Source organism: Bombus vosnesenskii, unplaced genomic scaffold, assembly GCF_011952255.1.
Source record: "Bombus vosnesenskii isolate JDL3184/JDL3185 unplaced genomic scaffold, Bvos_JDL3184-5_v1.1 scf7180000013263, whole genome shotgun sequence".
Lineage (NCBI taxonomy): Eukaryota > Metazoa > Arthropoda > Insecta > Hymenoptera > Apidae > Bombus > Bombus vosnesenskii.
In genome coordinates, this window is record NW_022882923.1 from 8,472,467 (window position 1) to 8,484,825 (window position 12,359).

Consider the following 12,359-nt stretch of genomic DNA (forward strand, 5'->3'; position numbering starts at 1 on the left):
ACGATCGTGCACTCTCGTGTACGGTACCTGGACGAGCCACGCCATACTCCAGGCCTCCAGGTGAAAGTGTCCAAGGATTTCGTAACGAGCAACCGATTGCGATTACGCTCGCTACGAGAAATCGTTTGGCTCCGTCGTAACGATCGCCACGGCTCGATGCTAATTGGGCTCCATCCTCGGACACTGCCTCGAAAAACATTCGATAATTAAAGCGATCGCACGAAAGTCTACGACATTTCCGGTAACGTGTTATCAAGGATCCATTCCTACCTTGCGCTAACAGCGCAAATAACAAGATCAGCGACAAGACGGAGAGATAACGAGAGAAAGGAGGGAGAGAAAGATTCGGTTCCGTCTTGTCCTACTCGGATCCCATCTTTCCCCGCGTAATCCAATTTATCCGTTTCTAGTTGTTGCAGATTATTATTCCGCACCGAAGAAATTACCGTGGGCAAACTATCTCGTTTGCGTCCACGTTTCATCTTTTTATTGTTCTGCTCTTTCAAAAAAATCGGGCTAAATCTTAGGATACCATTAAAGTACTCTTTACCATGTTACACGGTCGGTTTTTAAACCGTTTCGTCGCTTTGAGAAAATTCAAGGATACGATGTTCGCTTGGAGTACGGAGCAGGATGAACACGGTTCTTCCTCGAAGCGTTCGCTCGGAATCAAAATTTAACCATTACGTTGTACCTCAAATATTTGAGAGGAAATTCCTTTGGATTTTTTCTTTTTTTTTTTCTTCTTCTTCTTCTTCTTTTTTTGCCAAAAGAATCCAGACTTTTTTCTCGTCTAAGAGCGGATGCTCGAAAAAGTAAATTATCTTTTTTCTTTGCGTAGAGGCGATAACGATCGTGCGCGTTGCGCGTTTACCGATCCAAAGTCCCGTTAATCGTCAACGAAACAGGATGGTCACGTCCCTCCTTGTTACGTATCTGGCGAATTCTGCGACATCGCGAGGAAGACCACCGAACCGAAGGCCGAATAATGGCCGATAGAGCGAACGATAGGAAGGAAGAGCCGAGCGAAACGTGTCGCGTGGATGATCGTGATCGACGCTGACGCCATTAATCTTCCTGGTGGATCGTTTTGCGGAAGCGACAACTTCCACGGGACTTGGGCCTCATTAGAAAGGCCCCGAGCCGTTCCTCTTCCTCCGGGATAACCGTGGATGCTAATTATAACACGCGGAATAATGAAATCATCTTACTACGCGCGGCTCGCGAGCCCGCTGACTTCCTTGAGAACTTTTTCAACCGGGCCTGCGAGAGAAACGCCTTTATTAACGACGGGACAACGCTCCGCGAGGAATTAGGTTCGTGGGATTAGACGACCAAGGTTATTAAGACAAATTGTCCGCTAATCGTCTACAACTCTCAACCACCTAACGATCTCCAATTACCTGCCCTCCACTCTTTTTATCCTTCGTCTCGATCCTATCGTCTCCGATACCGACCGATCGGTTTCGTTCGGTCCCTGCCGACAAATCGCCTGTGTCTCGTGTCATATTTCTTCGTCCAGAGTGAACAACGAGAATCGTAGTACCGATCAGCGATTATATTTTACAAAAATAAATACACGACGGTCAACGTCTTCGCGATGCGTACTGGTAAAACACAACCTATGTACAGCCACGATCCACGCCGGAACATTGATTTACGATCGTATCGTTATTTACACGGTTAGTCGTGGGAGCAGCGAGAGAATCGCGCGAAACATCTAGCACGATGTCGCCGCGCTCTTTTCTTCTGCCATCACGCTAGAGTACCGAAGGACACGGCGATTAGAATCAGGAACGCGTTCACTGCGAACCTCGACGTTGAAGAGTCGAGCCCGTGCTGCGCCAATATCCGACACTGGGAGCTTCGAAAATGCTTCACGTTCCCCTCCGAGTCTCTCGCCAGCACGCACAGCTCGTACTTTGTCCCGGAATCCTGTAACTCTGGAATTTTAAAGGACCTCTCGCTGTAGACGAGATCTTTCTCGATCGCGGACTTGCTGCTTCCAGATTCGCGAACCACCACGTAAAAGTCGCCGATGTCTTCTCGCGACGTCACGTACCACGTCGCCTTCCAGCTCTTGTCCTCCTCGTTGCTGCAAAATAATCGCAGCTGCGTGAAAGAAATGCCAACGCTTCGATCTATGCGAATCCAAGATCGATCGTTCTTTTCTAGAATACGTACTACTCGATATCTCGATACTTTACGTCCGGAGTGATGTCGAACTCGGGATACTCTTTCACTTCCCTCTGACCGCATGCCATCAGATCTTCCGTCACCTCGGTCAGCAGTTTGTTGGCCAGGAAACGCGGACTTTCGCAGCTAACGTTCGACCATTCCTTTGGTATTTCGGTATGAACGTTCAGCCATCGTTTCAACGGCCTCACGTAACAGTCGCAGTGCAATGGATTTCCTGAATAGCAATTGGAAATAATATATACAACGATACCTGATTCTCGATAATGATAATATCTCGAAAAAAGTAATTTCCTAACGACGTTGGCGGTTATTAAAAATAATGATCGATAGAATCGTATTTAACATTTTGCTCTCTCTCTTTCTCTGTGTTAAGAGACATCGATGTTTGGCTACTCGTTCCTTACCATTATATTGAAGCTTCGTGCTATTTTCTATGATCTTCATGAACATATCGTTGAACACTCCGATCGAGTTGGATTTCACGTCGAGAATCTTCAATTTCGCCAACGGAAGGATCTTGTTCAAGGGTACGTGAGTCAGGCGGTTGTGACTCAGGTACAGATTAGTCAAATTCTTCGGAGGATCAAAGATATCCGGTTCTGAGAGGTCGTTGATCTCGTTGTAGGAGAGGTCCAGCGTTCGCATCGCTGTCAAGTTCCCAATCACGTCTAGAATAATCGAGAAGGACGAAAAGATATTGAACGAATACCGAAAAAGTAATATACGGTTCGCCGCTTAACTCGATTTAATGTAGCAAAAAATGAAGAATTTTAATCGTCTCCGAGAACCTTCGAAACTATCATCTTTTCACGAAACACAATAATCATTTCGTATCTCAATTTTTTTCAATTCTTTCTTAATTTTTTTTTCTTTTTTGTTAAACTATTGGATTGTCATGAAAATGAATTCGCGGACTCTTCTGTATACTCACATCTTCGAATCTCGTTGATGTTATTATGACTGATATTCAAGTACTGCAACTTTTTCGTTCCTACAGTGAGTTCGTGCGTCAACACAGGCATGGTGTTGTACGAAAGATCGACTTCTTTCAGCCGATAAGGGATCCAAGGATCGTTGGGAAACGTTTTCTTCGTAATAAAAGATATCCTATTGTGACTGAGATTGAGTCTCTCCAGAGACAAACAATCGTCCAGAAGCCCGTGGGTTTTGTTATCCAGTCGTTCCAACTTGTTGTGAGAAAGGTCCAACGACCTCAAAGAGACGAGACTCTGAAACGCTCCATTGGGGATGTGGGTGAGTTTATTGCTCGTCAAATTCAGCGTCAACAATTGCAACAGTCCCTCGAAAGCTCGAGTGCTCACGTTCGATATCCGATTGTTCGCTAGATTCAGTTCGAACACTATTGGAAGACGTCCAAACGCGGACTTTCCCAATTCGGTTAGCTGGTTGTGCTGAAATTATCGTCGGCGTTAAGTTAAATCACCTTGCTCGTCAAGTTGCAACGTGATATTTAACTTAACTTATGATAGCATATAAAAGATCGTTGAACCTGCATATAAAGATACTGCAAGCTAGTTAGAGTGCTTAGTGCCTCCCACGGTGGCCTCGTCATGTTGTTCGACTGCAGGTTCAAAGTCCTCAAGGTAAGCAGGTTTTCGAAGCTGCCATGTTTCAGGTTATCGCCCAATCGATTCCCCGAAAGGTCCAGCGAGAGAAGAGCGTTCATCGTGGGCCATACGTCCATCGTTGGAATTTCCTCCAGCCAATTTTCGGAAAAGTCTAAGCTACCGAGGGAAATAGGCAACTGGAAGATCTTCGTCAATCGATTATTCCTGACGGACAGGCTCCTGCAAGTTAACGCGACTTTTTATTCGATGCCATGGTTATTTTTAGATAGTTCAAGCGAATTCGAACGAGTTTTGTTTATTCATTTGTTCGTAAAATCATCGATTACCTGCAGCTTGGCAATCTGGTTAAACTGCCACGAGCGATATCGTTCAATTGATTGTAACTCATGTCCAGGTCCAACAGCGTCGGCAGAGGACCGAACGTGGACGGTTTTATCTTCTCCAGGGAATTGTACGATAGATTTAAGAAACGAAGACTGAAGAGAGTCTGAAATACGGCGTTGTGGATCTCGGACAAGTTGTTATGGGACAGATCGATCGTGTGCAGCTCGTATAGCTTGGGAAACGTCTGACGAGGCACCGAATGGATCAAATTGTGCGACACGTTGAGAACTTTCAGCCCGGTCATGTTGTGCAGCGGCACCTGCAATTATTAATGATCGTTTCGCTCCGGATTTCTTAGGGTTTCGATTGTCGAATTATTCGCCTCCGAGAGAGACCTGGTTGACCGCGGTGAATCGATTGTAGCTCAATCGCAGTTCCGTGGCGTAAGTTGCACTGTCGAACGAGTATCTGGAAATATTATCGAGCTTGTTGTGACTTAGATCCAGGATCGTGATGTTGACGCAGTTTTCGAAGGCGCCTGGTTCTATCTTTGAAATCTCGTTGCGTGATAAATTGATCTTCGCCAAGTAAAGATCTTTGAAAGACAGCTTTTCTACCACTGTCACGAAGTTCTCGGACACGTCCAACAGCTGCAACGAAAAACAAATTGAATATTTTGCGTCCGCGTCCGCTTTACGCGGCTTTAAATTGCTCGGATCGTCCTCGAAACCTCGATCGATGCTATTTCTCAGGATATCTACGATACTCGTACCTCTGCGAACTGTAGCTGATTAAACATCTGGAAGTCGATCTTTTTGATAAAATTCCTAGCCAGATCGATGGTACCTATCCTGGTAACAGGGCCAAACGTACCTCTTCCAACGTCGTTTATCTGATTATCGCTCAAGTACAATCTTATCAGAAAGCGCATACCACGGAAGGTATTCGAGTCGAGTTTTCTGATTTTATTGTGGCTCAGATTGAGCACCTTCAGCAGCGAGTTTCTCGCGAACGTTCCCCTATAGACAAAGATATTCGTCGATCGATTAACGCGTTTTCATCGTTCATTCGTATTTGTTTCGCATAGGGAACAAAGCGCCGTTAGCGTACGGGAATCATTGGCAGACAGTTTACCTCTTTAAATCTGAAATGGCATTGTGAGACAAATTGCACCAGCCCATCTTCGTTAAGTCGGCCAAATGAGATCCATCGAGTTTGTTAATCCGATTGTGGGATAGATCTAGATATTCCGTGTCCCTCAAACCCTTGAATTGATTCCTCTTCAGCTCCTTAATCTCGTTGTCGTGAAGATCCAATCTCTTCAGTTTCTTCAGAGGAGCCAACGCTTCCACGGGCAAAGAAGTCAGAGTGCCTACGACAGTAAAATAACTGTGGGAAACCAGAGATACAATTCGTTCGCAAAATAGTACAGTACCGTTGCTGATCTCCAACTTTTCGATTTTAGCAGCCGCAATGCTGTCAGCGAAGCTGTCCATCGGTAGAGTGGAGATTCGATGGCCAACGATACTCAGGATGCTCAAATTGCCTAAAATTTGCAACGCCTGACGCGGGAATTTCTCTAGAGTGCTGTTTATCACGTATAGTTCTTGCAGAGTTCTGTTCACGCCGAGAAAACTGTGTTCTTCTATCAGTCTCAATGGAGTGTCGACGAACCTTAACACTCGAACGTCCAGAGGATAGAGAGCGGGCCCATAAAAACGTCCTTTAATCGTGACATAACGAATGCGATTTGCAAGGTAGCTCGATAGGTGGTACTTGTTCCACGTATTCGCAAAGTGTAAACGCGTTTCTCCGAGAAACAGCGAGCCAGCTTACCTATGTTGCATTTGTACAGAACGAGTTCCTCGATCGGTATGCCCTCGTTGCCTAAATTGGAGAAGGCCAAGCTCAAACTTGCCAAATTGGTGTTCTCACAACGAACATAAAGGCCTCTGTCACTGCCACGAACGCACACGCAAGGATAGACGTACTTGGATTCTTTGGGACATCTAAACCGTGGTCCGGGTGGAACGTAGCCGCCCATGATGGCAGGGGGCACGATCAAAACCCATAGTAACGGGAAAAGTATCATCTGCGGAACGAAACAATGCAGCATTACCGATTAATCTCTCATTCTTGTTGGTTGCCGACAAGAACGCCAATTCCGCCGATAAGAACTGTAACGGGAGCAAGCGCTGCAAATCGTAGAACTTTTGTTAGTCACGGCACTCGTGTTGTAATCGCGCTGTTTGGCGTGAAACGTGAGAAAGTTTTCCCAATGGTCGGTCGATCCTGCGTTAGATTCGCGCCTCGATAACGCGCTTACAGATACCATAAACCACGAGCCAATTAAACTTTTCCCTCGATTCGGAACGCGACCTTCCGATCGACCGTCTCGCCTTTCCATTTTCCCGCTTCTTTCAAAATCCGTGACGCATCCTTTCTAGAAACTTCCTCGTGGACTCTTGTTTTCTTGCGGTTGGAACCGCACCTAATCGAACGAGCAAGTCGCCGTGACAATGGTCTTTGTAGAACCGGTCGATTCCCGTTTGACGAACCGATTACGCGCATCGTCTCTTACGATATCGACTCCACCGAGGTCGCGAGCCTAGCTTCCAACTACTAGAACACATTGTCATCCGAATAACGTAAAAAACACGTTTACGTTACGAGACTGTCGTACGAGCGTTTCGTAGACAAATCGCAGAAAGATGGACGTTTGGGTGTCTAAATAAGCGCAAATCACGGCGAGGCGCGACTAATTTGTTCGCGGATCGACGATCACCCGGAGGAGCCAGTAGAAACAAAGAAGTCGTAAAGAGACGAATGACCTCGTTGCCACTACTTCCTTGGTATACCGTCTTTACGAGGAATCGCGTGCAACCACTGTTACCCACGTATCGGTTTAGACAGAGTTTCTGCCTGACGATTTCGTCCACGAAGTTGCCGCGATCAAAGATAAACGAGATCTGTTCGCAGCAGATAATCGCGTTAATTAAATTTTTACGTGCTGCTGCAGCAGAAAGCTGCAATTTCGTCTTGTCGTACGATCGAACGTCGCTATGCAAATCTGAGAAGAGCGTGATAGATTATTATTGGCAAGGGAAGTGGGTGATCGCCACTGCATTCTCTGGCTGAAAGTGAAATGCCGCTCCCCGATGCGCGGTCGAACGCAAATCGTACTTTCGTTCGAATAGGTAAAGATCGACGTGGAAAAAAGTTGTTCGTCCTTTCCGTCGATGAATTCGATAAATGAAATTTCATAACGGCCACGATAAATAACAACGAATCCGCTATTCGACGAACGAGACGAATAAGATTTTGTTTCGTCGATGAATTTTTCCTCGTTTCCGTCTGGTATCCGGTTAGAGGTAGCGTTCGTTGGAGCGTCTGGTCGCTCAGAGAGACAGAACGACAGAAATTCGGGATAAAAAGGCTAGAACCTACTTGGACAAGTACTTAGGAAAATGTAACCGTTCGATCTAGAAATTAGGCCTTTGATTAACCGTTAGATCGCGCGCAGGAGTTTGCCGTAAAGAGGATTCGCGAGAGGAAAGCGTGGGCTAGTAAAACGAGTATTCTTTATTTCGATCGATGCGTTAACGATGGCCTCGACCACGGACGTTTAAGGGGGTCAACGAGAAACGGGAGAATTCCGCGGTGTAATAAAAGATCCCATCAGCCAACAGCCTAAAATCTTACAACTGACTTTATAGCTAATTTTACAGCCTAACGTTTAAAAGGATGAACGCTCGCGAGGCCCACTGACCTGAGAAACGAGCAAGCGTGTTTTATTACGGTTCCAGTAATCTAGTAATTCAGCGAGCGAGGAGGTAAAGAGAAAAGCGGTGATCTAGTTTCGCCGCACGTTTATGCAACGATCGGAACATAATACGAGCCTTCCACGACCGAGCCGGTCGTAAATACGACGCGTAATATGGAAACGCGCTTTCTGTCAGGCGCCAGGCATCTTTTCCACAAAATTATGCAATTCGACGTCGAGCAAATGTACCGATAAATACGTTGTATAATAGGAAGTACAGAATTTTAGCGAAGCGATACGGGTTAGACGCGCGGCATATCGAAAACACTGTTGGTCCTTTCACTTCTCGCGAAGCGACCTTACCGGTGCAACGACAGCCAATGAACCGAATCATTTTGACTTCGAGCTGGCGCTAAAAAAATTTCCTGCACCGGTTCTAATGACGTAATTTCGCGTTTGACACCTGATATTTCACGTCGCCCTTCTATCGATGTGAAATCGGAGAGATCCAAGAACGATGTCGAAAGTAAAACGTCAAAGAATGGCTCGAACCACGCTTGTACGTATTGTATTAATTCGAGGAGGCGTAAACAAGTAGCCGCGCGAATAATCGAGAAGAGATCTAAGCTCGTGAGAAGAAACGTTTCAGTTCCTCCGTCTCGGAAGGAGTAATTTATGCGCGAAGAAAATACAAAAACCACGCTCTACTTTCTGCGCCCAATTAACGTTGTTACGACAGCGTGGCAGGGGAAAACTCGAAACCTCTAGAATAATTTTTAGAATCGTCGGTGTCTCTTTCCCGCTCGTTCCTCATTTTCGCGTTCCTCGTTTTCGCGACGGGCAAGAGGGCGGTGGAAAACGACGTCACACGGAACTTTTCGTTTTTTCCTTTCCGCATCGACTACTTTCAAGGGTATTTTCGTTGAACCAGCTGTCCTTGCAAAGCGAGACTCACCGACGACTAGCGTTAGAAAGAATTCCATCTCTTTCGAAGATAGCCAGCGATAGACAGATTAGGTTTGCGATAGAAGCTGTCAGTGCCACGAACGGTAGCCGATATCGGGAGTGCCACTCGTTGACACGGATGGGCGAGAAGAAATCGGAATTTTATCGTCGAAAGGAAACGTACAATTACGGAAAAAGTGCGATCACTGGCGCGATAACCGGTAACCCGTATCTCTATTCACGCGTTGAACTCGCCGCAATTGGCGGATGACGTACAAGCGCACGTGGAATCGCGCGATCAAATAGCACCGCGTTTTTCTCTGATTTCGTAAGGAGAGTTTCGATCAAAATGTTAATTACGTATATAATCTTGGGGAATCGTGTTCGCATCGAAGATAAAGTACCTTGTGTTGCGGTTCGCGTACGGACAGCACGTTCTGAAAGCACGATGACAGTCGTCGTCCTCGAGTCACATATTCGTCGCTCGACCAGCAGTTTACCATTCGATCCGTTTCACGCGCGCGAAATCGGTACGCAAAGGAGAAGAAGAAAATCACGTAAACGTTTCACCGCGTTTCTGTCTTCCAGACATTCTGCGAGTAGTTGCCGGATGAGGCTGCCGTGAAAACTGAGCCGTGGCTCGAAGCTAAAGAGAAAGGCGGCTCGAGAAGCGAGGCCTCCCTCGTAGGCAGTTGATACGCGCTGTCCTTTCGTGGACACGCGGCTCTCTGACTCTAAGCCCAGAACGTTTTCACGAGACAAGGACGCTAAGGTTGCGCTTCATTGGTTCGTCGCCTCTCAGGGACGTATCGAGGCCCGTTTCTCGATACGTGTGTTCGATATTCTCTCTTCTTATCGCGATTGTAATCGAACGCTTTAGAAAAATCGTTAACCAACTTTTAGTTTAGAAAATAATACTCTGAATCGTTTTCCCGTGACCTTCCGTTTACGTATATACGTATACGTTAGAGAAGGAGCTGTCGGAGGAAAGCGGCGTTTAAGATGGAAGAAAGTGGAGAACGATGGCCGGGATTGGTCGACGCCGGTGAAAGTCGCTTGGAACAACGACTTCTTTACGAGCCAGTGACATCTATCGGTACGTAAAATTAATCGTACAGAGATTTTCGATCGATGTTATAGACAATTTCAACGACGAGGGTAAGAGCGATGAAAAACTTTCGAACCGCGTAACGTCAAGGTACGTTAAATCAAGCGCATTACCGTAAATCGTTTTCGCAGATGGAGTAATCTAGTTGAATCTATTGTCACCGGTGGATGTCTCGTACGTCTTTGACTTTTTGAACGTGCATAGATTCGATTAGTTGGCGGTTTGTAAAAGTTCGTCAAATAATAACCGGATATCCCGGTTAGCGAGCGTTTAAAGTATAACGAGAAGCAGCGTTACGCTCTTCGAGAAATTACTCGCTCATTAAGGTCGATAAGTTGTCTGAATAGCACGGTTCAAGAACCAGGAGCGCCAGTAAAGACAGCTACCGCATCAGCCGAGTATCGTCGAATCGCACGCTCAGAGATCGCGATTCGCAACGAATACCGCAAAAACCAATTACGCAAACGCCTCAGATTCTTTCGGAAATTTGTAAAAACATGCGTTCTTCCACCATATTTATCTCGAAGCTTCTGCTATGGACTCGTAAGTAAAATACATTTTCAATCTCTTTGAAAAACGAATTTTTCTTTGCGAAAGGAATCTCTGTTTTGCAGGGCTGTTGGTCGTCGTCGTCGCTTTACCAACTCTGGGTTACATCGTACGTTGTAAATTCCTCTTTCGCGTGGCGAATTAAAATTTGAAAAAAAAAAAAAAAATAAAGAGATATTTCTTCTCCCTAGGATCGACATCGCTTAGAGACTTACGAGGACCTGTCCGAAGAAACGAGCGATTTCGACGTTTTCGATAATCTGACTTTCCGATTTTCCTGCGAGGGTAAACCGGTCGGTTTGTACGCAGACCTGGACTACGATTGTCGAGTTTTCCATGCCTGTGACGACTTAGGCAAAGGTTTCCCCGTAATTTGTCCAAACAATACGTTGTTCGATCAGAGAGAACGCGTGTGCAGCGACGAAGAACACGTTGACTGCGATCGTGCGAACGAATGGTAAATACTCGCAGTTTGAATGTCTCGATGTATAAGCGATCGACGTTTGTAAATTTGTCGTAGGTTCTATTTAAACGAGCTACCTTTCTCCGTGGAAGCGACGGAAGAAAATCACACCCTGTCGGAGGAGAAAGAAGAGATACCTTCTGTGCTGCCCCTTCTGCTAGCGTGACGCCTAAGAGATTAAGACGTCGCATAAGTATTACTTTGCGTTTACGTTTATCGAGAACGTGACGAGTTTATGCCTGCGAAATTTCTATATGGTAATAAACGCGCGTCTCTTAGGAAATCAACGTTCAACCTAGCTATTACATATACAGTGACAAGTATGCAATTACGTACACATATTTCCGACGATATATTTTACTTATATTTTTGCCTAAAACGATATGTATTCCCGTGATACAAGTTTAGAAATAAATAGTATAACGATGGATCGCCGGAACACCGGCTTAATAGGCTGATCGTATCTTTTTCTGTGCTTTAACGGCGGTAGTAATCGTTTAATAATATGAGATACGTGGCAGCCCAACATTCACCCAATTACCTATCTGAAGCACCGATCTTTGTGAAAGAACCGTCGTATATGCAACGTAAAAACATTCTTCTCGCGTATGTCGAGACTTTGCAAGGATTCGATGCACGATCCTTCCCCCCGTTCCGTCTATAGTACGACTAATTTAAGATACAACGTCCGGTAGGATTTTTAATCTTTAAAGCGTAGAAAAAGAAGGAGAGGAAAATAAAGTAGCCGATGTACGGGAAATAAAGAAACGAGGTAAAATCGTATTCGTGCGAACGTCGACTGTTCGGATCGTGGCCCTCCGAGTGCTTGAAATTGCGGCCAACGTCCTTCCTCGCGGTTCCGATAAGCCGTACAATCAAATATCCATCTTCTTGATCTCGATATACGTCTGTTGGTGTAGCTCGTTTTAGTTTTTCTTTAGAGGGACGGAGCGAGGCAGGAGCAATTACGTTACTCGCGCGCATCCCGCGATCCTTATCTTGAAAAATTAGCACCGGCAACAGAAGGATCGATAAAAAGCGGTAACCAAGTCAGAGGTGGTTGTAGGAAGGAAAACAGGATGGGTGGATTCTCAAGCGTTTTTTTATTCTTCGTAAAGGTAGATATTGCGAGAAACTAGCGAGAATCGCTGGCAGTCGCTTAGCAGCCAAGGCCTTTACAATATACGTATACCACCTACGCGTTGTCCTTAGTTATTGAGCGCAATTCGATTATACGCGAATCGATAAGAGAACAGCGCGATCAAGATATTGTGTTACCCTTCACCATTAAACCCTTCACGAACGAACAAGAGCTGATACGAATTTTATTTAAAATAAACTCGTCGAAACGCGTCGATTCTGAGCTACATTTGTTCCTAACTAAGATCGAGTCTCTGCAGTCCGTGCTGTTAAAATGTC

At 45.6% G+C, this 12,359-nt stretch overlaps 2 protein-coding genes across 2 annotated transcripts; one reads left to right on the forward strand and one right to left on the reverse strand.

The window, feature by feature from the left end:
- Positions 1–1,482: 1,482 nt before the first annotated feature.
- LOC117233102 (insulin-like growth factor-binding protein complex acid labile subunit) lies at positions 1,483–9,577 on the reverse strand. Its single transcript, XM_033493050.1, is given in 13 exon segments — positions 1,483–2,095; positions 2,185–2,413; positions 2,604–2,867; positions 3,131–3,611; positions 3,710–4,007; positions 4,115–4,431; positions 4,508–4,762; positions 4,885–5,131; positions 5,247–5,484; positions 5,548–5,835; positions 5,949–6,204; positions 9,076–9,200; positions 9,203–9,577. Coding segments are annotated over 13 exon segments (3,459 nt in total). The 5' UTR covers positions 9,324–9,577; the 3' UTR covers positions 1,483–1,755.
- Positions 9,578–9,822: 245 nt separating this feature from the next.
- Positions 9,823–11,365, forward strand: LOC117234554. The gene is made up of 4 exons (XM_033495908.1): positions 9,823–9,916; positions 10,543–10,586; positions 10,669–10,934; positions 10,998–11,365. The coding sequence occupies exons 1-4, from the start codon at positions 9,823–9,825 to the stop codon at positions 11,104–11,106; spliced, it is 513 nt and encodes a 170-aa protein (XP_033351799.1). The 3' UTR covers positions 11,107–11,365.
- The last annotated feature ends 994 nt before the right edge of the window (positions 11,366–12,359 follow it).

Coding starts and splice junctions, on each gene's coding strand:
- LOC117234554 (XM_033495908.1), top strand. CDS start 9,823: ATGGAAGAAAGTGGAGAACGATGGCCGGGATTGGTCGACGCCGGTGAA. Junction 9,917..10,542: donor CGAGCCAGTGACATCTATCG/GTACGTAAAATT, acceptor TCTGTTTTGCAG/GGCTGTTGGTCGTCGTCGTC. Junction 10,587..10,668: donor TACCAACTCTGGGTTACATC/GTACGTTGTAAA, acceptor TCTTCTCCCTAG/GATCGACATCGCTTAGAGAC.